This window comes from Podarcis cretensis (assembly GCF_951804945.1).
Source record: "Podarcis cretensis genome assembly, chromosome: 5".
Lineage (NCBI taxonomy): Eukaryota > Metazoa > Chordata > Lepidosauria > Squamata > Lacertidae > Podarcis > Podarcis cretensis.
This window is the reverse complement of record NC_137174.1, coordinates 101,167,749-101,195,667: the sequence shown is the minus strand read 5'-3', so window position 1 is coordinate 101,195,667 and position 27,919 is coordinate 101,167,749. Positions and strand designations below refer to the sequence as shown.

Here is a 27,919-nt window from a genome sequence, read left to right as displayed (position 1 = left end):
TGGGGGGGGGTTCCCACTGGGGGTGTCTATTCAGACCGGGACTAGATGGGCCATGGGCCTGATCCAGAAGGACTCCTTATGTTCTCATGCTTTTGTTGTGTTCTTTGCATATGCCGTAATTGTGATTTTCTGAGAATTTCTCTCCACCTTTTGAAACGAGCAAGAACAGGAAAAGGCACATGCTAAAATTAATCTGCAACTCCAGATGGGAATCACCAGATGTGACGATCACACATGTGGGTTTTTCACTGCACATAGAGATGGACAGGAATCTATTTTCATTCCTCTTCTTCCATTCTTAGATGCCGTTCCTCACATCTTCACGTTGGCTTGCAATTATTTTGCATTTTTTTAAACAAAAAAGACCACACTAAAATTCAATGCATTTTAGTGGACATTGCTCCAAACATCATCATCATTATTAGCAGTATATTATTATTATTATTATTATTATTATTATTATTATTATTGGCATGGTGCATTCACTTACCTATACATTTTTATGCACACGCTTTCCCTCCTAACAAACACATTTGTAGATCTATTTCTAGTCGGCGTACTGCACCACAAAATTCAGAGTAGTGTGAATTGCAGGGCAGGGGCTGAGAAAAGGGTGGGATATACCGTATTTTTCGCTCCATAAGACGCACTTTCCCCTCCTAAAAAGTAAGGGGAAATGTGTGTGCGTCTTATGGAGCAAATGCAGGTGGGAGGCTCTGCTCAGCGCTCCCTTCAAAGAGCCCAGTGGAGCATGTGTGCGGCTCTTGGGGGCTTTTCCCCATGGAGGGAAAAGCCCCCAAGAGCCGCACACACACTCTGCACGCTCTTTAAAGGGAGCACGGCTGTCCATAAGCCAGGACAGCCAGCGGGATTGCTGCGCTGCAATCCCGCTTCTGGGATTCAGATTCCCCCCCCCCCCTTGTTTTCTGCTTCCAAAAACCAGGGGCGTCTTATGGTCTGGTGTACCTTATAGAGCGAAAAATATGGTAAATGAAACAAACAAACAGATGGACCTGTGATCAGACTCCATCTACGGGAACTTCATATTTATCCATGGAGGTTTTCATCCCACCCTGCAATCAATTTCTTAGGCTTTTCTCAAATGGGAACAAAAAGGGGTCACTGAGTTGCTGCTGCTTTTATTTCAATAATGGTTTTATATTCTGATTTTATCCCGTGAACTACCCTGAGGCCTGCGGGTATAGGGCAGTATTTAAATATAATTAATAGTAATAATAGGGACGCGGGTGGCGCTGTGGGTAAAACCTCGGCGCCTAGGACTTGCCGATCGTCAGGTCGGCGGTTCGAATCCCCGCGGCGGGGTGCGCTCCCATTGCTCGGTCCCAGCGCCTGCCAACCTAGCAGTTCGAAAGCACCCCTGGGTGCAAGTACATAAATAGGGACCGCTTAGCAGCGGGAAGGTAAACGGCGTTTCTGTGTGCTGCGCTGGCTCGCCAGATGCAGCTTGTCACGCTGGCCACGCGACCCGGAAGTGTCTCCGGACAGCGCTGGCTCCCGGCCTCTAGAGTGAGATGAGCGCACAACCCTAGAGTCTGTCAAGACTGGCCCGTACGGGCAGGGGTACCTTTACCTTTAATAGTAATAATAAATACAATTAAATAGCAAGACACAAACTAGGAGTATAGAATCTAGATCAAGGAAAGTAATAGTGCCACTATATTCTGCTCTGGTCAGACCTCACCTGGAGTACTGTGTCCAGTTCTGGGCACCACAGTTCAAGAAGGACACTGACAAACTGGAACGTGTCCAGAGGAGGCCAACCAAAATGTTCAAAGGCCTGGAAACGATGCCTTATGAGGAACGGCTAAGGGAGCTGGGCATGTTTAGCCTGGAGAAGAGGAGGTTAAGGGGTGATATGATAGCCATGTTCAAATATATAAAAGGATGTCACATAGAGGAGGGAGAAAGTTTGTTTTCTGCTGCTCCAGAGAAGCGGACACGGAGCAATGGATCCAAACTACAAGAAAGAAGATTCCACCTAAACATTAGGAAGAACTTCCTGACAGTAAGAGCTGTTTGACAGTGGAATTTGCTGCCAAGGAGTGTGGTGGAGTCTCCTTCTTTGGAGGTCTTTAAGCAGAGGCTTGACAACCATATGTCAGGAGTGCTCTGATGGTGTTTCCTGCTTGGCAGGGGGTTGGACTCGATGGCCCTTGTGGTCTCTTCCAACTCTATGATTCTATGATTCTATTCTACAAGCACAGAAAGGAGCAAGGTCTTTAAGATGAGGCTGAGGGAAACGGAGGGTCTTCCTATACAGCCCCTCTTTTATAGCAAGTCACTGATATTTGCCCAAGCCCCCCCCCCCCCTCCGGACAGACGTCTCCATTGCGGTTCCTCCAGTCCTTGCTAAGCATTTCCATCTCCCCCTTCGCCCTGGACTAAGCTGTCTCCCCGTTGCAGACAACGAGGAAATGCTTTGCACTCACGTCAGTGTGATGTTGAACTTCAGGTCAGCAACGTCCTCTGGGCTCTTCCCGTCCACCATCCACCAGACCTCTTGCGGAGAGTCCTTCAGGAACGTGAACTGGACCTCGCAACGGATCTCGAGCGCTTCTCCTGGCATGCGCAAGGTTAAGAACAACAATGTTCAATGCAATAATAGGAAGAGCATTCAATAGCAGACATTAGGGCTATGCGCGTCCTTTCTGGACAAACCCCAGGTCCCAAACTGGACTGGGCCAATGAACTGGGTGGTTCTGGGCAGATTTGTCTGTCACAGGGTAGGGGCAGACCTGGGTTTCCCTAGATCAGGGCTCAGCAACCTTTTGCAACCATAGGCCGGTCCACTGTCCCTCAGACCTTGTGGGGGGCCGGACTATATATCTTAAGAGAGTCTAACGAGTCTGCAACCAGCTTCCTGCTGTGTAATAGGGGGATGCACTCTGCTATATGAAGACACTTGCTAGTGCAAGTTAGGAAGGAATAGTAATCAATAGATCCTCTCCTGTTACTCATAACATCCCCACTGTAGCCTTATTGGAGTTCACCGATTGGGTCTGCGTTGCTCCGGGACGGGAGGAAGGAAGTCAAAATGACACCGAGGTTGGTTCAAAGAAAGAGTTTATTCTGCTCTCCGGATAGCAGAAGGCATCTGCGCGGTGAGTCCACAGCAAGTACAAAGAAATGACAGGTTTCATGCAGTTTATATATCCTCCAGGCACCCTTTCCCTCCTCCCCTAGGAGCCCAACCACGTCGGCGTACGTACACAGGTTGACATCACATATGTTCCTGCTCTGGTACTCTCAACCATAAAAGGATATTCCTTCCTGTACTTGTGACCATAAAAAGGATATTCCTGTTCCTACTCCTATCTTGGAGCAAGAGGTCACTACTTCCGAGAACATGCTCTGGCGTTAGTCCCAGACTTGGGTCTCTGCGTCATTTGTGGTCAGGACATAAGATATGTCTGTGTCTGTTCTACTGGTAAAGTCAAGGCCAGTCTTGCCGTCAAACTGATAAGGGAGAGAGCTGTGTTCTTGTTTTGCATTTGCTCAACGGCTAAAGTTTATGCATTTTAGCTAAGGAGAAATGGGGATTTTGGTGCAGTTTAAAAACTGCCTGCACAGTCAGTTTTGAGGTTTGGGAAACCCATTCCTTCACCACACTTTTAGGGAGCAGAAACGAGCCCACCATATAAAGGTAACATTTAGATTTGTTGCTCCATCCCCCATTGCACCTGAGGTTCCAACATTGCAAGGGGGCTGGACTTCAGTACCCTCAAGGGTCCCGTCTGGACTGAGGATTCTGAGCTCCTGTGCTCTGATTCGATATATGATGTCCAGTCACAGAACATTTCAGGATTTGGGCCTCTTCCATTGGCCCCATTGAACTCTTGAGTCCTGATTCGCAGCTTGGAAGTTTAGACAGCCAATCACGTTGGGAGTGGGAGTGGTCCAGGCTTTCAGGAGTGTATATAAGCTAGTGATGGCCAAACTTGGTCCTCCAGCTGTTTTGGGACTACAATTCCCATCATCCCTGACCAATGGTTCTGTTAGCTAGGAATGATGGGAGTTGTAGTCCCAAAACAGCTGGAGGGCCAAGTTTGGCCATCACTGATATAAGCAGTTGCTTTGCCCTGTTTCCCAGTTATGCAGTTCAATGAAGGTTCTTGCTGTTATCGCTGTGTCTTGCCTCATGGGAACCCACCTGAACCTCACTGGCGACGAAGGTGGAATGCTAGCCTAGGTTATCTCCCACTTGGACTACTGCAATGCGCTCTACGTGGGGCTACCTTTGAAGGTGACTTGGAAACTGCAATTACAGTGGTACCTCGGGTTACATTCGCTTCAGGTTACATTCGCTTCAGGTTACAGACTCCGCTAACCCAGAAATAGTACCTCGGGTTAAGAACTTTGCTTCAGGATGAGAACAGAAACCGTGCTCCGGAGGCGCTGCAGCAGCGTGAGGCCCCATTAGCTCAAGTGTTGCTTCAGGTTAAGAACAGTTTCAGGTTAAGAACGGACCTCCGGAATGAATTAAGTACTTAACCCGAGGTACCACTGTAATCCTACAGGGACGCAGGTGGCGCTGTGGGTTAAAGCCTCAGCGCCTAGGGCTTGCCGATCGAAAGGTCGGCGGTTCGAATCCCTGCGGCGGGGTGCGCTCCCGCTGCTCGGTCCCAGCGCCTGCCAACCTAGCAGTTCGAAAGCACCTCCGGGTGCAAGTAGATAAATAGGGACCGCTTACCAGCGGGAAGGTAAACGGCGTTTCCGTGTGCGGCTCTGGCTCTGGCTCTGGCCAGAGCAGCGATGTCACGCTGGCCACGTGACCCGGAAGTGTCTCCGGACAGCGCTGGCCCCTGGCCTCTTAAGTGAGATGGGCGCACAACCCCAGAGTCTGTCAAGACTGGCCCGTACGGGCAGGGATACCGGTACCTTTACCTTTACCTTTACCACTGTAATCCAGAATGCGGCAGCTAGACTGGTGACTAAGAGTGGCCGCCGAGACCATATAACACCGGTCCTGAAAGATCTCCATTGGCTCCCAGTACATTTCCGGCCACAATTCCAAGTCTTGGTGCTGACCTTGAAAGCCCTAAACGGCCTCCGCCCAGTATACCTGAAGGAGCGTCTCCACCCCTATCTTTCAGCCCGGACACTGAGATCCAGCGCCGAGGGCCTTCTGGCGAGAAGTGAGGTTACAGGGAACCAGGCAGAGGGCCTTCTCAGTAGCAGCACCTGCCCTGTGAAACGCCCTCCCAGCAGATGTCAAGGCAATAAAAACTATGTTACTTTTAAAAGACAACTGAAGATGGCCCTGTTTAGGGACGTTTTTAATGTCTGATGCTGTATTGTTTTTAATATTCAGTTGGAAGCCGCCCAGAGTGGCTGGGGAAACCCAGCCAGATGGGTGGGGTATAAATAAATTAAAATAATAAAAAAATATTATTATTATTATTATTATTATTATTATTATTATTATTATTATGCAGCACCAGCTAGCTTTCATGAGCTGAAATCACAGCTGGGCAACCGTCGCCTCAGCTGAGATGAAATCACTGACTGCAGCCACGAGGCAGATCACACAGAGTGAATGTCATGGCCACCCAGGGCCACATTGAGGAGTTTGACACCATGGGACCACACCACCCGACTGGACTTCTTCCTCCAATAAGGTGACTCCACCTTCACTTCACCTTCCACTCTGCAGAGTGGAATCAACTGTAGAATCATTTTGCGATTCTAATGCCTGACTCAGTCCAAGGCAGCTTCCTGAGCAGCGCAGTCAAGCCAGAAGCGATTTGAAAGCTTCTCCGCAGTCAACGCCTTGTTTGAAGCATGCAGAAGGCACACATTTCAACTGGCAGATTTTGAACTGAGAGGACGGGCAGCTGCTGGCAGACCTTACCTGGTGTGAGTTCATAACCGACTTGCTTATTTGGAGAGATGATCGTCGGAACCGTTGCCTTGTCTGGAGGCCCTGCCAACAGAATAGGATCATGATTGTTTAGTTGCCCTTCAGCCTAGGGAAGGTTACGGCATCAAAACACAATATTAAAAATAAATAAAGCAAGCAAATGGTGGGTCCTGAAAACATGCAGCTCCCGTGTCAGAAGCATAGCTGTCAACTTACAGACTTGAAAATAAGGGACCAGCAACCTCGAAAATAAGGGATCAGCAGCCAAAATAAGGGATTTTACATGCTCAGGTATGTTCAACTTCTGAGCCCCTCCGAGCCAAAGGCAGAAAGCCTGGCCAGCAGCCAAACGAAGCCTCAAGCGGTGGTTCCCACAGCGCAGCAACCCGGCAAAGGGGATGCAGCAAGGAAAACCACCGTCACCTCTCCGCTGGGAAGCGCTGAGCAAAGGCGAGTCCCCGGGCAAGGCGGCAGATTTGATTGGCACAAGACATGCAAGCTCCACCCCCCCAGTCGTTCTTTGACTCCTTATTGGGTGAGCAACGCAGCCAAGCAACACAGTTGGAGCCTCCCTCCTCCCTGGCCGGCAGGGAGGGAGGGAGAGGAGCTGCGTCCTTTGAAACCCGGGAAATTTAAGGGACATCATCAATAAGGGACAGCAGAGGGACACGGCGCTGGGATAAGGGACTTTCCCGCCAAATAAGGGACAGTTGACAGCTATGGTCAGAAGTCAGGTCTTCAGCATCTTCTGGAAGCCGTGCAATGAAGGCGACTGTGGAGAGGAAGTCCCACAGCTTTGGGGCTGCCACAGAGAAAGCCCTCTCCCCTGGGTCATCTTCACCCTAAACCTCTGAGGGCTACCAAGAGGGCCCCTTCCATCAATCTCAGCATCCAAGAGGGTCCGTAGGGAAAAAGGCAGCCTCTCAAGTGTTTGGGGCCTGATTCGTAGAATGGGATGGAATGAAGGGGAAAGTTTGTTTGGCATGGGTTTCTTCGTGGGAAAATTAAAATGTGCATCTTGAGTTTCTGCAGACCTTGAAGAAGCCACTTGGAGCAAAGGCTGCATTCTGTGCCCCAAGGGAACAATCGCTAGGCCCTTCAGCTTCGAGCCTCAGGGCTGTCTCTGAGATACACTCAGGCATCAGCCCAACATGAATGGCTCTGGCAGGCAGAAACTCAGAAAACACGTGTGCCTTTAAGGACTGCCTGAGTCAGGCTCACATCTCTCAGGATCCTGCAACTTCTGAATGAAGATTCTGAGGGCAAAAACTGATCCACAGTGGAATGGATTCCCTTGGAAGGAGGTCAACTCTCCTTCCGTGGAGGCTGTTGAGCAGAGGTTGGATTCTTCAGCTGAGATTCCTGAACTGCAGGGGGTTCAACTAGCTTATTTTTTGCTCCGTAAGATGCACCTGACCATAAGACGCACCTAGTTTTTTAGTGGAGGAAAGCAAGAGAAAAGCTCCCTGTCCCAATTTGACAGGGCGCGCGAGGGAGAAAGATCCCCCTCCACGCTGGCTCCCGGCTGCTCTCATGCAAGTCACAGAGCCCCTCGGACGCAGGGAACTCTGAAGAGTGTTCTAAAGCCCTCTCCCCCCGCCTCTCCTCTCCCCATCCCCTCGCACAGGCAGGGGATGCTTGCACGAGCGACGTGCCACGCCACGCTACTCCAGGAACCAAAGTCCCCAGCTCCGCAGCTGCCAGGGACCCCACATTCGTTCCATAAGATGCACAGACATTTCTCCCTACTTTTTAGGATGAAAAACATGCGTCTTATGGAGCGAAAAATACAATAGGTGTCCCCTGGCAGGAGCATAGGAATGGGGGCAGTGGGGGCAGGGTGTCCTGGGTGGCATCCATGGGGAGGGTGACAAAATCCCTTTTGGGCGCTGATCACCGTGCCGGTCGCCCCCCTGGACGCCGATCGTCACACCAATCACCCCAATGGGCACCAATTGCCACACCAATCACCCCCAATGGGCACCAATCACCCCCCCCCAGGTGCCCCGCATGTGCGCTGCTCCAGGGGCCCGAGCGGCTAGCTCCACCACTGTCCCTCAGGTTCCTTCCAACTCTACAATTCTATGAAATATCCAACTATCTCGTCAGCGCAAGGATTTGCAGTTGCGCATGGGAACCTCCCCTCCTCTCCCCACCATGCACCCCCTCCCAAATCTCTTCTGGGGGTTCCCTGAACCCTCCAGAACAGATCTGGTAAGCAGGAGGAAAGTGCTTAAATTCCTGCAGCGGTGGAAGAAGTTAGTGCCGCACCAGATATAGCCCATAATGCTTTTCCTCGGTTATCATGGAAGTTTTTGAACCTGGCCCAGCTCACTCTCCAAAAATTGCAACCTCTGCAAAGCGCAGGTGCTTTTAAGCATCCTGTCATGCTTCAGGGCTTGGATGAAGCAGATATTTGTAATGACACGGTTTCGACAAGCCTGCTCTCTTCGTGACAGGCAGCTGCACAAAGCAAAGCACTCTTGAGCTCAGGGGGCAGCGGAGGAGGGAGAAGCAGTGGCGTAGCGTGGGTTGTCAGCAGCCGGGGCAAGGCAAGTAATTTGCGCCCCCTAACCCATGGATTTGCGCCCCCTAACCCGTGGATTTGCGCCCCTTAACCCTAACCCCCAGATGTTGCGCCCGGTGCGGCCGGCCCCCCCTTTACCCCCCACGCTACGCCACTGGGGAGAAGGTGCTTCCAAGAGGACACCAGGACACAAATCCCACCCCAGCAGCTCAAAATGTGTGTTATTTTCTTAGGAAACCTTTTTTTAAAGCAATGCTTTCTGCTTTTGTCTTGTTTTTCCAAAAGCCATTTTCAAGGTGCCCTGAAAGAACCTCTTACAAGAAATCTCAGGGCAACCACAACACCTCTTATTTGTTCTTGCCAGTGACAGTATTTATTCAGATAGTGGTATCACTGGGTCTGTTGCTTTAGAATCACAGAATTATAGAGCTGAAAGGGACCCATCTAGACCATCCGCCTGCAACGCAGCAATCACAACGAAAGAGTCCCTGACATATGGCCATCCCACCTCTGCTTAAAAACCTCCAGGGAATGAGAGTCCACAACTTCCTGAGGGAGTTTGTTCCATTGTCAACCAGCTCTTACCACCAGAAAGTTCTTCCCGATGTTCAGCTGGACTCTCCTTTCTTGTAACCTGAAGTCGTGGGTTCGAGGCCTCCTCTCCAGAGCAGGAGAAAACAAGCTTGCTCCATCTTCCATGGGAGAGTCCTTTAGCTACATCTCCTGTGTATCTCCTCTTCTCCAGGTGAAACAAACCCAGCTCCTTCAACCATTCCTCATCAGGCTTGGTTTCCAGACCATTAATCATCTCGGTTGCCCTCCTTTGCACGCATTCCAGCTTGTCAACATCTTTCTTACATTGTGGCACCCAGAACTGGACACTGGACTCCAGGTGTGGTCTGACCAAGGCAGAATAGAGCGGGACTAGGACTTCCCTTGATCTGGGGGGGGTCCCTATCCTGAGGAATTTACAATCTAGGTTTAGCTATGGGATGGGTAGGTGCAAAACAAGTCAGTTCCCAAAGGCCTGTCAGAAGGGAGGACGGCAAGGAGGGAACCAGCCTAACTGAGGTCCAGCGCTGAGGGCCTTCTGGCGGTTCCCTCACTGCGAGAAGCCAAGTTACAGGGAACCAGGCAGAGGGCCTTCTCGGTGGTGGCACCTGCCCTGTGGAATGCTCTCCCATCAGATGTCAAAGAGAAGAACAACTACCAAACATTTAGAAGACATCTAAAGGCAGCCCTGTTGAGGGAAGCTTTTAATGTTTAATAGGTTATTGTATTTTAATATTCCATTGGGAGCCGCCCAGAGTGGCTGGAGAAACCCAGCCAGATGGGTGGGGTATAAATAAATTGTTGTTGTTGTTGTTGTTACTACTACTACTAAGAAGCCCTGTATTGACATGTATTTTAAAATGAAAGGCATAAGACTAGAATATGGTGACACCAGACTTCTTCTTCTTCTTCTTCTTCTTCTTCTTCTTCTTCTTCTTCTTCTTCTTCTTCTTCTTAACTTCCCTAGGCAGGGAGTTCCAAAGTTGCCTGGGAGCAGCCACCACCAAGAAGGCGCTCTCATCATGTTCTCACCAAGCATCCCTGTGAGGATGGCTGGGCTGAGAGAAGCCCCCCCCCCCCCCCCCGAAGATCTCAGAGCCCAGGCAGGTTCATATGGGGAAATGTGATAGCTTGGGCCTGAGTCACCAGGGCTTTATGAGCTAGACACCAGATGCACATCAATAATAGCTCAGTTGATGTCGTGGCTCCCCTTGTCCCTTGATTCTCCTTACCTACCACCTTGACCCTCAAAGTCCGTGTGAGGTTGAAATCCCTGCCGTTCTCCTTGTAGCTCACGACACAGGTGTAGTCGGCCTGGTACGCCTCGCGGACAAAGCCAAAGGTCAGGTTGACGCCGCTGGGGTATCGCTCGTTGAAATTATCCATGAGTTTGCAGTTCTGCAGGAAAGGGGGATAACGCACATTCACTCACATCCTCTGCATGCAGAAAAGGCACATCTGCTAAGCACACAAGGTGGACATCCTCCGAGAAGAGGAAGGTTGGAGCCCAGGACCCGGAAGCAGCATCTCGCTCAACACCGGGCAGCCCCTGGCCGGAAACTCACAATTTCAGAAGCTGTCATCTCCATTTGTAACATTTTGCCACCAAAACTATGAAAACTAAGAATATAAGAAGAGTGTGACGGATCAGGCCAATGGTCCATCTAGTTCAGCATCCGCTCCTGATGTTACCCAACCACATGCCCCAGTGGGAAACCAGCAAGCAGGATTGGACCCAAAAGCCTTCTCCCCTCCTGCGGATTCCAGAATGAAACTGGTATTTGAAAGCATTTCTGCCTCTAACTAATAGTCCTCCAAAGCCCTGTCCTCCTCCATGAATTTATCCAATCCTTTTCTCAGGCCATCACTGCCTCCTGTGGCAGGGAGTTCCACAGTTTAACCCTGTGCTGCATGGAGAAGCACTTTCTTTTTCCCTCTGTCCTGACTCTCCCAACATTCTGCTTCATTGGCTTTTCAGCCAGGAATTAGCCTGGAGCTTGAATAGGAAGCTGCCTTCATACAGAGTAAAAAGGTCCACTTTTCTTTCTTTTTTTCCTTTTTCTTTATTGATACAGCAAGAAAAGAAAAAGAGAAAAGACAAATACCAAATCACACACAAGAATAACCATAGACACAGAATTTTCTTAACAAACAATAAAACATAAATTGGTCTAAACACCAAAGACCCGTCTATTCCATATTTCGGTTTCATATTACTTTTCGCCATTACACACTTTTATCATAATTAAACTTTTTCTTAATATATCTTATTTCTTACATCTATTACTAAAGTTCCTCGAATGCTGCAACAGAGTTTAGACTACTATATTTATATTTCAAATATTCTTTGAAAACCTCCCATTTTGAAACAAATTCCTGGTTTGATTTATTCTTTATTTTTTTCCAATAGACCGTCTAATTTGGCATATTCACTTTTCCAGAGTCCTTTGCAGAGGCCGGTTCAAGAGCCCCAAATAGCATGGACTGCAGGAATCCACAGCAACACACCTGTCTCCAAAGCAGCCAGGGAACAGAATCCAACAAAAAACATAGGAAATTTCTTGAACTTCCTCCCACAGGAGGCAGGGATGATCACCAACTTGGAGGGCTTTAAAAGAGGAGAAGAGAGGGCTCTGGGGCCCGAATCCTGCTTGGGGTGTTCCCATTGGGGGTGTCTACTCAGAAACAGATCCATGATCACAGCAGATGGTGACAGCAGTGATGAAATTAAAAGACGCCAGCTTCTTGGGAGAAGAGCGATGACAAACCTAGGCAGCATCTTAAAAAGCAGAGACATCACCTTGCCGACAAAGGTCTGTATAGTTAAAGCTATGGTTTTCCCAGTACAGTGGTACCTTGGGTTAAGTACTTAAGTTGTTCCGGAGGTCCGTTCTTAACCTGAAACTGTTCCTAACCTGAAGCACCACTTTAGCTAATGGGGCCTTCAGCTGCCGCCGCGCCGCCAGAGCCCGATTCTGTTCTCATCCTGAAGCAAAGTTCTTAACCTGAAGCACTATTTCTGGGTTAGCAGAGTCTGTAACCTGAAGCATCTGTAACCTGAAGCGTATGTAACCACTGTAGTGATGTATGGAAGTGAGAGCTGGACCACAAAGAAGGCTGATCGCTGAAGAAAGGATGCTTTTGAATTCTGTGCTGGAGGAGACTCTTGAGAGTCCCATGGACTGCAAGAAGATCCAACCTCTCCATTCTGAAGGAAATCAGCCCTGAGTGCTCACTGGAAGGACAGATCCTGAAGCTGAGGCTCCAGGACTTTGGCCACCTCATGAGAAGAGAAGACTCCCTGGAAAAGACCCTGATGTTGGGAAAGGTGGAGGGCACAAGGAGAAGGGGACGACAGAGGACGAGATGGTGGGACAGTGTTCTCGAAGCTACGAACATGAATTTGACCAAGCTGCGGGAGGCAGTGGAAGACAGGAGTGCCTGGCGTGCTCTGGTCCAGGGGGACACGAAGAGGCGGACACGACTAAATGACTAAACAACAACCAACAATTCAGACACAGCAAGATTGGTACTAGATGGGCCATGGGCCTGATCCAGCAGGACTCTTCTTACGTTCTCATGCTTGTTATGTTCTTTGCATACTCTGTAATTGTGATTTCCTGAGAATTTCTCTCCGCCTTTTGAAATGAGCAAGAACAGGAAAAGGCACATGCTAAAATTAATCTGTAACTCCAGATGGGAATCACCAGATGTGACGATCACACATGTGGGTTTTTCACTGCACATAGGGATGGACCGGAATCTATTTTCATCCCTCTTCTTCCAGTCTTAGATTCCGTTCTTCACATCTTCATGTTATATATATTTTTTTGCAATTAGAAAAAAATAAAAGACCTCACTAAAGTTTTAGTGGACATTGCTCTAAACATGTGGGGGGTTTTTTGGCAAGCAGTATAATGCATTTTGGCATACATGCACTTCCATATAATTTTGCATACACACCCTTCCCCCCCCCCCAACAAAAACCTTTTAAAATATATTTCTGGTTGGAGCACTGCATTGCAAAATTCAGAGAACTGTGAAGACCCGTGGAGGCAGAACAAATCCATCAGGGCCAGTAGGCCTCTTTCAAATACATTTTTGTTGGTCATCAACACTGCGTTCCTGCAGGATGGAGTTCCACGGTTTAACTGCACACTCTGTGAATGATTTTCTTTCATCTTCTCTGAGTCTTCTGAGGTTCATTGCATGTCCAGGAGTTCTAGTGTTAAGGGACTAGAGAAGAGAAAGCGTCACTTGTCAAGGTGCCCAACATATTCTCAAATGGCACGATGGCAGGGAGGCAGAAACAGAGTTGCTGTGTGGTAAAAATCCTAGGCTTCTGAGTTTGGCAGCTGAGCTAAGCCACTTCCTTCATGTGCCATACCTCTTTTTATGGTTCCTTTGAAGGGAGTCAAGAAGGGAGGAAGGGAAAAGCTCAGGTGAACCATCTTCCCAATCACAGAAGGTTGGCAATCCACAATTTTGCAGCAATTATTCCTCTGTGGCCCCTTTCCAGATGACGTCCACCTCCACATGGCAAGGGGAGACAGTGGCAATATACCATTTCTGACGAAGTCTTATTAGCGGGGACAAGCAATCTACCATCTGCAAAAAAATTATTTCCAGAGAGGGTTCGGTTTCATTTTGCTAATTGACGGTCGGGAGCTGAATTTTAATGGACCAGCTCCTGAAGCCAAATAAAGGCGATTGCTCTTAGCCCAGAAGAAAAGGGGTATTGATCAAAGGGACAGGAGTCTTCCAGCTCCGCTGCTGGAGCCATGAATTGCATTTCCACAGAGAGGGCATCTGAGTGTGAAGAGTATTTGGTCTCAGGGAGGTGGAGGGGGTGGGGAGAATGCCCTCCCCTTGGAAGCTGACCCAAAGAGCGAAGGATGAGCAAAGCTCTCAATTCGCTGGGATTCAAAACTGCATCTAACAAAATTCCACCTGCAGAATTCTGAAACATAAGTGGCGTCTGCACCTGATCTTCATTTAAGAATATTTTTTTCTCCTCTTTTTTTCCATGCTTTAATCCACTTCTGCTACTCAATGAGCTACAGACAAGGGCCATTTTGGAATAGATAATGGAACTGCAGAATTGTGCGCAGTTTTGAACCCCTCCCAAACTCCAGAGTGGATTGCAAAACCTGGAACGTATTTCGTGATCCACAGAGGTCATTAGAGAGCCCCTAAAATAGGATACAGGGACGTGGGTGGTGCTGTGGGTTAAACCACAGAGCCTAGGACTTGCTGATCAGAAGGTCGACAGTTTGAATCCCTGCGACGGGGTGAGCTCCCGTTGCTCAGTCCCTGCTCCTGCCAACCTAGCAGTTCAAAAGCACGTCAAAGTAGATAAATAGGTACCGCTCCGGCAGGAAGGTAAATGGCATTTCCGTGCGCTGCTCTGGTTTGCCAGAAGCGGCTTAGTCATGCTGGCCACATGACCCGGAAGCTGCATGCCGGCTCCCTCAGCCAATAAAGCGAGATGAGCACCGCAACCTAATGGTCAGAGGTCCTTTTATCTTAAAACAGGATACAAAGTGGGGGGGGGGGTCTCTGGAAATAGCAGGAAGAGAAAAGCTCATCACCTGCTTCTTGCCTCGCAGAACAAGGGGGGACAAAGGGGTTGTGGCCCCTTCCAAGTGCATGAATGGCTTACTTGCAACTGACCAGGCGAGAGCCTGGAGCGAAACACATTCCTCGCTTTACTGCTCTTATCACTTTCAAAGCAATTTCCTTGGGTCACACATATTTGTATGTAGGATTCCGAGTTGTCACAAGATATCCAATTATTAGTAAACGTCTGGGATCACAGGATCAAGTCCCTCAATTTTGGTCACTCAATTAGAGGAAATAGTTTTAATTGGATTTTGAACAAATGTGCAATTAATTGTTACTGCTTTGAGTTTTGTTGGGTTACTGTCTTCCTTAGTGGGTCGTGAAACCCACTATTCTGAAAAATGCTCAATCCATAGAGCATGAGACTCAATCTCAGAGTTATGGATTTGAGTCTCACATTGGGCTAAAGGATTCCTGCCTTGCAGGGAGTTGAACTACATGACTCTTGTGGTCCCTGCCAACACTATAAGAATTTTATGATTCTTACAGGGCCAGGGGCTCTGGGAATGAGTTTATGTAACCAAGGGGGCAGAGGCCAAAAACGGTTTGGGAACCACTGATGAAGAACAAAACTGAAACATGGCTTTTAGCAGTACTGTGAACAGCCCAGCAACATCACAAGTAACTTGAGGATGGCTTCAATTGCCTGTGATTGTGAGTTGGCGTCTGTCTGTCTCGAGAGGCAATGAAGGAGTGAAGTCAAACCGCTGGCAAACTGCAGCGTCTGCTGTGGCTGTAGAGACCGATATAGGAGAGACATGTTTTGTTGCAGCTGGGGCAGAAGACATGCAGTTATGCTGATGCAGAGGATGTTTCTTCTCTCTGTGCTCCTCCCAATAGACATTCCTCCTCTGGTCACTGCTGCAGAGGAACAACCCGACTGTCTGTCTCCATGCACTGTGATTGTCTGCAAGAGAATTCCAACCTGGCAGGTTGATGCTTCCAACCTTCAGGTCATGTTTGTGGGCATGTTTCGTCCGCCAACGGGTCTGTGCCGGGAGCCAGCTCCCCATAGAGGATGTCCTTGAGGATCTTGCCAACTTCCATTCTGTGGACGTGACCAAGTCAGCGAGACGTCGCTGTGTAGGGACACAGGTGGTGCTGTGGTCTAAACCACTGAGCCTTTTGGGCTTGCCGATTGGGAGGTCGGTGGTTCAAATCCCCGCAAAGAGGTGAGCTCCTGCTGCTCTGTCCCAGCTCCTGCCAACCTAGCAGTTCAAAAGCACACCAGTGCAAGTAGATAAATAGGTACCACTATGGCGGGAAGGTAGACGGCGTTTCTGTGCGCTCTGGTTTCCATCACGGTGTCCTGTTGTGCCAGAAGTGGTTTAGTCCTGCTGGCCACATGACCCGGAAAGGTGTCTGTGGACAAAGGCCAGCTCTCTTGGCCTGAAAGCGAGATGAGCGCCGCAACCCCATAGTCGCCTTTGACTGGACTTAACCATCCAGGGGTCCTTTACCTTTACCTTTACCTTTACCTTACCTAGAGGTCACTGAGACAGAAGTGCAAGCATGCTGGGAATGTTTGTTTGGCATTCTGCCCTGCCATCGGATTCCCAAAATCCTCGTGACACAGTCCATGTGGAAGGCATTGCGGCGTCACTCCTGGAAGCTGTGAGTGGCCCATGACTCACTTCCATAAATCAGTGTGCACAACATGCAGGCCTGATAGACCTTCATCATGGTATTGGATGTTAGCATCACATTTTCCCAGACCCTTTTGCAGAAGCGAGCCATCGCTGCAGCTGCCTTGCCAATACGCTCGTCCAGAGCTTCATAAACTTGCAAATGCATACAGTCAAAACCCTCTGCAAAATGAAGCCTCCAGCCCCAGGCTCCAGAGCTTACCATATACCACCAGACCTTGAGCTTGGTCCCGGCTGGATAAAACCCTTCCACATCTGGGCAGGTGAGGTTCTTGTTTGTGTAGTCCAGGTACATAAGGACTTCTTCCGGCCTGTTGGCCTGGCTGACGCAGGAACCGGGGTCTTTGTCAACGACTTCCAGCGGGAAAGCGACTTTGCTGCAGTAGGTGGTGTTTCTGCATGAAAAAAAGAGATTTCAAGGTTTCGACCACAAGGCTAAGAGGGAAGGTTCACACTCAAAATACAAAAGCACTCACCGGTCACCCGAATATCTTTCTTGCATGTGACTGTCGGCTGTTGAAGAATTTAGTGTTTTATTGAAGTGAGAACTGAGAGGATGCAGGGATGAGATAGAATTTTCAAAAATAGTAGCATGGGAAGGGACCTAAAGGGTCATTTGGTCCAACCCATGGGGTGTGGTGGGTGCAAAGAGAGAAGGTGATTGAAAGAATACAGTGGTACCTCGGGTTACATACGCTTCAGGTTACAGACACTTCAGGTTACAGACTCCGCTAACGCGGAAATAGTGCTTCAGGTTAAGAACTTTGCTTCAGGTTGAGAACAGAAATCGTGCTCCATCGGCGCGGCAGCAGCGGGAGGCCCCATTAGCTAAAGTGGTGCTTCAGTTTCAGGTTAAGTACAGACCTCCAGAACGAATTAAGTACTTAACCCGAGGTACCACTGTAATTCCTGAATTCCCAATTTGACTCATGAGAGCTTTCTTTCTGTTGGTAATTTTCTTTTTAGACCTATATTATAATTATATTTTATCCTGGCATTCTACCTTGACGTTCTTTTCTGCTGAATGCAATTTGCTTTCACTTATTTTATGTGCATTGCTTTCAGAGATTTATCACAGCAATTAAGTTGCTAAAAATGTATAGTTATGATTATTTGCAGCAGTAGCTGTACTGAATGTGGAATTTGTACTTTTATCACGTACAGTATATATATATATATATATATATATATATATATATATGCACACACACACACATATATATACACACATACATATACATATACATATGTATATATACTCACTCTCTCTCTCTCTCTCTCTCTCTGTGTGTGTGTGTGTGTGTATATATATATATATATATATATATATATTTACTGAGATATGTAAACAGCGTAGAGATTCCTTGAAATACAAAGTAATCTGCAAGCTAAACAAACCAATAAATATTTGTTTGCTTCTTCATATTTATATCTGCCACTATTCCTCCCATCTGCTCCCATCACCTTCTGGCAAATAGAAGGGGAAGAAATGGAGACAGTGAGAGATTTTACTTTCCTGGGCTCCATGATCACTGCAGATGGTGACAGCAGCCACGAAATTAAAAGACGCCTGCTTCTTGGGAGAAAAGCAATGACAAACCTAGACAGCATCTTAAAAAGCAGAGACATTACCTTGCCAACAAAGGTCCGTACAGTTAAAGCTATGGTTTTCCCAGTAGTGATGTATGGAAGTGAGAACTGGACCATCAAGAAGGCTGATCGCCGAAGAATTGATGCTTTTGAATTATGGTGCTGGAGGAGACTCTTGAGAGTCCCATGGACGGCAAGAAGATCAAACCTCTCAATTCTGAAGGAAATCAGCCCTGAGTGCTCACTGGAAGGACAGATCCTGAAGCTGAGGCTCCAATACTTTGGCCACCTCATGAGAAGAGAAGGCTCCCTGGAAAAGACTCTGATGTTGGGAAAGATGGAGGGCACAAGGAGACGGGAACGACAGAGGATGAGATGGCTGGACAGTGTTCTCGAAGCTACCAGCATGAGTTTGACCAAACTGCGGGAGGCAGTGGAAGACAGGAGTGCCTGGCGTGCTCTGGTCCAGGGGGTCACAGAGAGTCGGACACGACTAAACAACAACAAATTCCTCTCAAGCAGAACACAAAGCAGCTGTAACAATTTTCTAAACAATCACAGAAAAAGCAAGAAAGATGATCAGATGACCCAAACACCTTCAATCTTCCAACCTTAAAACCCCTCCCTACAAGCATGGCCCCCTCTCCATCGGCCTCCTTACCTGAGCATGCAGGTGTAGTTCGCGGTGTCGTTGAGCAGAGCGGGGTGGAACCAAAGTGTGTCCTTCTCCTTGCTGATGTGGTTGTCGGGGAGGCGGAAATTGATGGGCTCCTCGATGTCCTGGCCTCGCCCAATCCAGTACCAGATCAGGGTGAGGCCCGCGGAGTGGGCAGTGCTGTAGTTGTACTTCAGGAAGGCTTCAAAGAGAGGACACTTGATTTTGGCCGGCTCCCCGTTGTAGACCGGCTTGTGCTTCATGGTGTCCACACCCCAGTCGTCACAGCGCTCTAGGGGGGCAGGGAGACAAATTTGCAGTCACTGGCACTTGGTTTAACCTGCCTCACAGGGTTGTTATGAAGGTAAACAGAGAAAGAACGCTGCTTGCCAAATTGCTGGGATAAAAATATAATTTTATTTAAAGTATACTTGCAAAACCATATCGAAAATTCAGAACTCCTATTAGAATAAACAAGTTCCGTTTTAAATACTGGAATACTAAATAAGATGGATAACAATGTGTAATAGAAAAAGAAGCATGGAATTAGGTTAAAGGTGTGTGAAAGAAAGTAATAGAAGTGGAAAGAAACTGCAATTGAGTAGATTGGAAGTCTGACACAAAGGTGGGGTGAGGGGTGGTGGATGGTGATGGGAAAAGGAATTATCTGTGGGATTGAGTGTAGGTATGTTTGAACATTTTTAAGGATTGTATGAAATGTATGTTTGTATGCTTGTATATTCGCAATATGTTTGTATTAATGCTGAATTATTTTAACGATAAAAACTTTATATATATATATAATTATATATAATTTTTTGTTACGCAATATTCAGGACCATTCCATGAAGATGACTGGGTGCAGGGTGGTTCTTTCTCACCCCTTTACATGCTTAGAAAGCTGAAGTATAGAATCATAGAATTTTAGAGTTGAAAGGAACCATGAGGGTCATCTAGTCCAACCCCCTGAAACACAAGAATCTTTTGCCCAACATTGGGCTCAAACCCATAAGAGTCTCACGCTCAACCAGCTAATGCTAATCAGTTTTAGTATTTTAACTTCAGGATGTTTTAAAATACTGTTGAAATGAATTGCAGGAGCCATGTTGGTCTGACGCAGTCGAAATAAATAAATAAATAAAATTAGAAAATTGTCCGGTAGCACCTTAGAGACCAGCTAAGTATGTTCTGGGTATGAGCTTTCGTGTGCATGCACACTTCTTCAGATACACTGAAGCAGAAGTCACCAGACCCTTATATATAGTGGGAGGGTGGGGTGGGGTTTTAGGAGATGGGTGATTGACTCATGACGACTGTTAACAACTCCAATTAGTCCTACAGGAAAAAGCAAGGGATAGTATGGGTATGGTCAACCAGTTGACGACTGTTAATGTGTGCAATTAGTCCTACAGGAAAATATTTAAAACACTGTTGAATTTTTTCTCCTTGATCTTACTGTTTTTGCTTACTCTAAAGTGCTTTGACAGTTTTTTTCTTAAGCAACCCACCAGTGTGCAAATTTTATTAAACAAAATAATTTTATAAAAATGCATTTAATTTGTCGACTATGTAAGTGGAGGAATGGCACTGAGGCAGAGGGCTCAAACACCTTACCCATTACAAAATCAAAATGGTTTAAGTCAAGTGGTACAGAGAATCGGCCACTTGCTGAGGGGTATAAAACAGCCATATGTTGCGGGGAGGAAACAAAATGATTGAAAAAGATGCAGGTCAAAACATATTCTGCACACTTTCCTGGGCAGAAATGCTGCTTTGAACCCAATTCTTATTTCCCTCCATCCTTATAACTGCCCCATCCTCAGATTTGCACTGCTGAACCGATTTTCCAATCTGCAAAATAATCTAGCCTCCCCAGATTGCTATATTCATACGCAAGAGCCTTTGGGTGAAGGACTTTGTCCAAACATCTCCCAGAAATCAGCATAAAGTCGGATTGCGGGTTTGGACCCTGTGGAACAGCAGGAATCGTTCCGAGATCTGGCAAGATGTCTGGCGGCAGTCGCTGGCAACTGGCGCGTGTGTAGATTTAATTCCACGTCTAATTTACCATGGCCGAATGTTGTCTGTCACACTCGGCGAGCATATTTATGCATTCGTCCGGCCTGTCTCTCCCTCCCGGGATTCTCAATTTACATGTTAATAAGTTTTATCTTGCAAAGGTATGGATCTGGGGCACAACGCCATTCACGGAGCTCCCAGTTCAGAATAGCGCAGGGTCTAATCTTGTTACCAAATGGGAGAATTGAAGCAGGATTCAGAGAAGCATAGAATCATGCCCATTATGGAAAATAAAGTCCATGCAGTTCTTGACTCTGTTCTGAATCTCCCAACTGTTGGGTGTTTCGTTGCGGATGCCCACAAATTCTACAGTTATAAGAAAGGGGGATGAGGCGTTCCCAAAGTAAAGGAAGGATTGAACTCTGATTAATAAGAATAGACACAGAGGCTTGAACCAGCAAGTCCCTGGGAAGGGTGCGTATAATAATCTCTGTCCCTCCAGGCCCTGGCCCAGGTCACAAAAGAGCTTTTTACAGAGTGTTTGTAAGAAACAATCAGATTTCTTCTGAGCATTTCAACAAACCCCACGTGGGGACAAAGTTAAACTACCAAAACTAATTAAGCATTGGGTAAATAAAACACTTGCTCACTGTCTTTGATGGCCCAGGATGCCTACCTGGCTAAGCAACTGGGCTGTGTACATGACTGGTCAAGCAAGAGAAATGGGCAGTAGAGGAAATGGCCAGAGATGCGGAGGGTTGTGGGATTTGATTAGAAATTATTGTCAACGTATCAAACCTAGTCAACACAATGCATTCATCATGGACACAATGGCTTGATGCATATTTTATAATAGTAATCCCACCTGACCCCACACTCTGGATATTTGCACTTCTACAGGGGGACACACACATTTTTCTGCCTGCTTTCGTCACACCGTGTATAATCCTACATTTTTCTATTTTCCTTGAGGTCTAGATGGGATGGGCCCTTGGCAGTTCAATCCATGCATACTCAAGTCACAAAAGAGAGATACGGTCAGCCTACAGCAACTTTTGCGTCAGAATTTTATTTATTTCTAAGAACAAAATGCACAAAGAGGGATAGTTCAGTCACTAGAGCATGAGACTCTTAACCTCAGTCAGGGGTTCAAGCCCCACATTGGGCAAAACATTCCTGCATGGCAGGGGGTTGGGCTAGATGACCCTCGTGGTCCCCTCCAACTTTTATGATTCAATGAAAATGTTTCTGATAATCAATTTGGCCATTTCCACAAACTCAGAGAGCTTGCTTTGCCATTCTAATAATGATGGTATTTTCTCCCCTTCCAATTCTTTGCGATCAATATTCTGGCCGCTGCTGTTGCGTAAAGGAATACATTTTTTTGACGGCAATCGTTAGAGGCCATTCAAATCAGAGAATAATTAAAGAGTGGGATGGAGTGAAGGAATACATGAAAAAATATGGTTCCAGAACTGGAATATTAATAGATAATCTGTAAAACGTGCAGGGGTAAGCAAGGAAACAATAAAAGAATCAACTGAATAATTATTAAACTACAACAACAAGATGGAAGAAGTTAAAAAAAATATATTGAGATCACACATGGGTGAAGGGGAGTGGGGGGTATAGGGGGATTTATAAAAAATAATAATATAATATTTCTAATTGCATTGCATTGATATATAGCAAAGGGACGTCTATAGCAATTAGGTATATTTTAATCTAGTCAACGATGTACAGTGATGTACTCTGGATGTGAATGGGATCCGTTCCGGAGCCCCGTTCGCATCCTGAAGCAAACACAACCCGCATCTGCGCGTACAAGACTGAGAGGAGATATAATAATAATAATACAGTCATACCTTGGGTTAAAGTAGCTTCATGTTAAGTATTTCCCAGTTGCGCTCTGTGGTGACCCGGAAGTAACGGAGCGCGTTACTTCCGGATTTCGCCACTCGCACATGTGCAGACGCTCAAAATGACATCATGCGCATGCGCGGAAGCAGCGGAAAGCGACCTGCGCACATGCAGATGCGCAGTCGTGTGTTACGTTCTACTCAGGATGCGAACGGGAAAAGTGCTAGGAGGAAGGCACACTTGGCAGACCCTCACCGTGATCCACTCCCACCCGGAAACCAATGTCCCCACTGTGGAAGGACGTGTGGATCCAGAATTGGCCTCCACAGTCACTTACGGACTCACTGTTAAGACCGTGATTATGGAAGACAATCTTACTCAGCTACCAGGGATCGCCAAAGAAAAAGAAGAAGAACATAGCGTTTTGTATAGTATCACGACACTTACACACAAAACCCGCCAACCCAATAAAACATACATTAAAGCTAGACTTTCCCCAAATTCCTAGAGCTCGGCCTCACAAGAATCCCAGCGTTCTCAATTTAAAAAGAAAGGAGTCTTGCAGATGTGAGGAGTCCGCTTCTAGCAGCCTCTTTAATCTCGAGCAAAGAGGCAGAAAAGCGCCCGTTGGCTTGGAGCTGACCTTGGCCCAGCGCCAAGGAGAAATCTGGCTGCATTTTCCGTTAACACAGAGCGGGTGTTGAACCATTGTGGCTGCCTGCCCAGGGAGGAAGGAAGGAAGGAAGGAAGGAAGGAAATGGGCTCCATGACTCAGCAATGTATGAAGTCGAGGTGACGCGCAGCCCTCAAAGAGATGACTGATTCTGACAGATGTATCTTTAGCCGTCCCACCTTCCTCTGAACTCTTGCACGTCCAAGTTGGCAAACAGTAACCGCCACCTTGGGCAGATTTCACATTAATAAGGGCAGTAGACATCACCTTGCCGACAAAGGTCTGTATAGTTAAAGCCATGGTTTTCCCAGTGGTGATGTATGGACATGAGAGCTGGACCATAAAGAAGGCTAATCGCCGAAGAATTGATGCTTTTGAATTATGGTGCTGGAGGAGACTCTTGAGAGTCCCATGGACTGCAAGAAGATCAAACCTCTCCATTCTGAAGGAAATCAGCCCTGAGTGCTCACTGGAAGGACAGATTGTGAAGCTGAGACTCCAATACTTTGGCCACCTCATGAGAAGGGAAGACTCCCTGGAAAAGACCCTGATGTTGGGAAAGATGGAAGGCACAAGGAGAAGGGGATGACAGAGGACGAGATGGTGGGACAGTGTTCTCGAAGCTACCAGCATGAGTTTGACCAAACTGCAGGAGGCAGTGGAAGACAGGAGTGCCTGGCGTGCTCTGGTCCAGGGGGTCACGAAGAGTCTGACATGACTAAACAACAAAAGGGAGCAAGGGAGGGGAGAGGCACCCCTCTGCCCGAGACCATGCTGAAGAGTAGCAGCTGCCAGTCACTGGGTGACTGACATAATACGAGGTCTGACATCATCCTAGGCAGCTTCTTGCATTCTTCTCTGCAATCGTTTCCGATTTCTAATGAAAGGATGAATCATACGCAAGGCAGATGGAGCTCATTGTATAGCAGGAAAGATCAAAGCACCCATTCACTCCCCACTCAGGAAACCGTGAAGGAGCAGGAAGGAAAATTCATTCACTTCGTATACTTTCGCCATCCTGAAAGTTGAACATTGCTCAAAGTGTGCAAGGACTCCCCGCGTTATGCAAGATTTTACACTCTTCAGAATCTCTCGATGTGGAAACGCAGATGGGTACAATTATGGTTGCCCCACATCCAAAAGGATATTGCAGAGCTGGAAAAGGTTCTGAAAAGGGCAACGAAATTGATCCAGGAGGACAGAGTCACTCCCCTACGTATGAAGAAAAGTTGCAGCATTTGGGAGTTTTCTCAAAGAGAAAAGTCATGTAAGAGGCGATGTGATAGAAGTTTATAAAATTATACATGGCATGGAGGGAGTGACTATTGAAAAGTTTCCCTCCCTCTCTCATAACACCAGAACTTGTGGACGTCCAATGCAGCTGAGATAGGGACGCAGGTGGCGCTGTGGGTTAAAAGCCTCAGCGCCTAGGGCTTGCCGATCGAAAGGTCGGCGGTTCGAATCCCTGCGGCGGGGTGCGCTCCCGCTGCTCGGTCCCAGCGCCTGCCAACCTAGCAGTTCGAAAGCACCTCCGGGTGCAAGTAGATAAATAGGGACCGCTTACCAGCGGGAAGGTAAACGGCGTTTCCGTGTGCGGCTCTGGCTCTGGCCAGAGCAGCGATGTCACGCTGGCCACGTGACCCGGAAGTGTCTCCGGACAGCGCTGGCCCCTGGCCTCTTAAGTGAGATGGGCGCACAACCCCAGAGTCTGTCAAGACTGGCCCGTACGGGCAGGGGTACCTTTACCTTTACCTTTAATGCAGCTGAAGGTTGGAAGATTCAGGACAGATAAAAGAAAGGAATTGTTCACATTTTGTTGTTTAGTCGTTTAGTCGTGTCCGACTCTTTGTGACTCCCTGGACCAGAGCACGCCAGGCACTCCTGTCTTCCACTGCCTCCCACAGTTTGGTCAGACTCATGCTGGTAGCTTCGAGAACACTGTCCCACCATCTCGTCCTCTGTCATCCCCTTCCCTTGCTCCCTTTTGTTGTTTAGTCATGTCAGACTCTTCGTGACCCCCTGGACCAGAGCACGCCAGGCACTCCTGTCTTCCACTGCCTCCTGCAGTTTGGTCAAACTCATGCTGGTAGCTTCGAGAACACTGTCCCACCATCTCGTCCTCTGTCATCCCCTTCTCCTTGTGCCTTCCATCTTTCCCAACATCAGGGTCTTTTCCAGGGAGTCTTCCCTTCTCATGAGGTGGCCAAAGTATTGGAGCCTCAGCTTCAGGATCTGTCCTTCCAGTGAGCACTCAGGTTTCCTTAAGAATGGATGCATTCGATCTTTTTGCAGTCCATGGGACTCTCAAGAGTCTCCTCCAGCTCCATAATTCAAAAGCATCCATTCTTCGGCGATCAGCCTTCTTGATGGTCCAGCTCTCACTTCCATACATCACTACTGGGAAAACCAGAGCTTTAACTATACAGATCTTTGTAGGCAAGGTGGTGTCTCTGCTTTTTAAGATGCTGTCTAGGTTTGTCATTGCTTTCCTCCCAAGAAGCAGGCGTCTCTTAATTTTGTGGCTGCTGTCACCATCTGCAGTGATCATGGAGCCCAAGAAAGTAAAATCTCTCACTGCCTCCATTTCTTCCCCTTCTATTTGCCAGGAGGTGATGGGACCAGTGGCCACGATCTTAGGTTTTTTGATGTTGAGCTTCAGACCATATTGTTCACATAGCACAAACCGTGGAACTCACTTCTGCAAGGGGCAGGGATGGCCACCAACTTGGATGGCTTTAAAAGGGCATTAGGCAAATTCATGGAAAAGGAGAGGGCTATCACTGGCTCCTGGCCAGGACGGCTCTGTTCTGCCTCCACAGTTGGAGGCAACAATGCGTCTGAATCTCAGTTTCTGGAAACTGCAGGAGGGGAGAGTTGTTATTGTCCCTGGAGATGCTTCCCAGAATGGGTATCTGGTTGGCCCCTGTGAGAACAGGATGCTGGACTAGATGGGCCATTGACCTGTTCCAGTATGCTTTTCTTGTGTTTTTATCCTTTCTTGTGGGCCCAAATATTTGCCGTCCACTTCCCTGCCCCCAACACCATTTAAAGTGGTCCATTATTAATCTTCAGCTCAGCGGCCAACAGGAAGAACAAGATAAGCGGAGGCAAGGACTCCTCACCCAGAAATCCCAGCTCGGGATGGAGTAGAACTTTGATTCAGTATGCATTTAAAGCCAAATATTGAATTTGCACTTTCAAAAACAACATGGGAACCAAAACACAGCTGCCTTGCATTGCAGTCGAAATAAATACCATATTTTTCGCTCTATAACACGCACCTGACCATAACACGCACATCGTTTTTAGAGGAGGAAAACAAGGGGAAAAACATTCTGAATGAAACAGTGGATGTATCATTTTTGTGCTTCATGTTGTGGCCACAGACATGTGATCTGATGGTGAATTTGGGATGACCCAATGCAAAAATCCTGAGAATCCCTGTGGATCCATGCTTTGTAACCACGTTTTTGCACCATTGCAGCCCCAGGCAACAGTGGGTGCGTGGTTTTGGGGGGGCAGGCTGTAGCCATGGACATGCTATGTGCTCTGATGGTGAATTTGGGCTGACCCAATGCAAAGATCCTGAGGATCCATGTTTTGTAACCACGTTTTTGCACCATTGCAGCCCCAGGCAACAGTAGGTGCGTGATTTTTGGGGGGCAGGCTGTAGCCATGGACATGCTATGTGCTCTAATGGTGAATTTGGGCTGACCCAATGCAAAGATCCTGAGGATCCATGTGGATCCATGTTTTGTAACCACGTTTTTGCACCATTGCAGCCCCAGGCAACAGTGGGTGCGTGATTTGGGGGAGGGGCAGGCTGTAGCCATGGACATGCTATGTGATCTGATGGTGAATTTGGGGTGACCCAATGCAAAGATCCTGAGGATCCATGTGGATCCATGCTTTTTAACCACATTTTAAGTGGGGAGGGAAGGAAAAACACAGAAGGGACAAGGAGCACGAGAGGGGTGTGCAGAGAAGCAGCTGGCTAAGAATGCAGGAGAGGGGTATAACGGGAGGGAGGAAAGGAAGGCAAAAGTTTTCCCTCACCTACCCACCCAAGCCAGCCAGCGCTCTCTCTCTCTCTCTCTCTCTCTCTCTCTCTCTCCCTCCCTCCCTCCCTTCTGCATGTTTTCAGCAGCACGGAGCACAGAGACGACACTCTGCTTTCCCCTCTGCTTGCCTGGAGGGGAGGGGCTTTCCCTGCTCTTTGTTCCGTTTGAGCAAACACAGCAAGGAAACAGAGGAGGGTGGGCAGTAAGACCCTGAGGCAGAATGCAGGAAAGCAGCCGCTTCCTCTTTTCAGGTTTCCCTTCTCCGAGACGCGCAATTTGATTTTCGCCTGATTTTTTTTGCCTCCCCTCGCGCCATTTGGCTCCAGGGACCACACATTCGCTCAATAACACGCACAGACATTTCTGCGTGTTATAGAAGGAAAAGTACGGTAAATAAAATTTAAAAATTGTTCAGTAGCACCTTAGAGACCAATTAAGTTTCTTCTGGGTATAAGCTTTTGTGTGCATGCACACTTCCTCATGCACATGAAAGCTAATACCCAGAACAAACTTAGTTGGTCTCTAAGGTGCTACTGGACATTTTATTATTATTATTATTTATTTCAACTACGTCAGACCAACACGGCTACCTACCTGAATCTTGCATTGCAGGGAACTGAACTAGATGGCCATTGGTTGTCCCTTCTAACTCTAAAGTTTTATGATTCTGTCCTTAGAATTTCACAGTTATCTGAATTTTGCAATGCAGTTCCCTAAACAGCATTTTAAGAATGCACATTTTTTGGGGAAAGTGTGCACAGAAATGAAGATAATCATAGAAATAACATACATACAGAAATTGCTTGCAAATACATTAGTCAAGACCACATGCA

General features: G+C 47.6%; 1 protein-coding gene across 5 annotated transcripts in view; it reads right to left on the bottom strand.

Annotated features, from left to right (window-relative positions):
* The window catches only part of IL1RAP (interleukin 1 receptor accessory protein), a 108,717-nt gene that overhangs the window by 42,967 nt on the left and 37,831 nt on the right, over positions 1 to 27,919 (bottom strand). For all 5 annotated transcript variants that reach the window (XM_079977892.1, XM_079977896.1, XM_079977893.1 and 2 more), the window contains 5 exons: positions 18,480 to 18,765; positions 16,431 to 16,623; positions 10,193 to 10,358; positions 5,873 to 5,944; positions 2,451 to 2,580 (listed from right to left, as the gene is read on the bottom strand). In XM_079977892.1, coding sequence (XP_079834018.1) covers positions 2,451 to 2,580; positions 5,873 to 5,944; positions 10,193 to 10,358; positions 16,431 to 16,623; positions 18,480 to 18,765 — 847 coding nt within the window. The remainder of the gene's footprint in view (positions 1 to 2,450; positions 2,581 to 5,872; positions 5,945 to 10,192; positions 10,359 to 16,430; positions 16,624 to 18,479; positions 18,766 to 27,919) is intronic.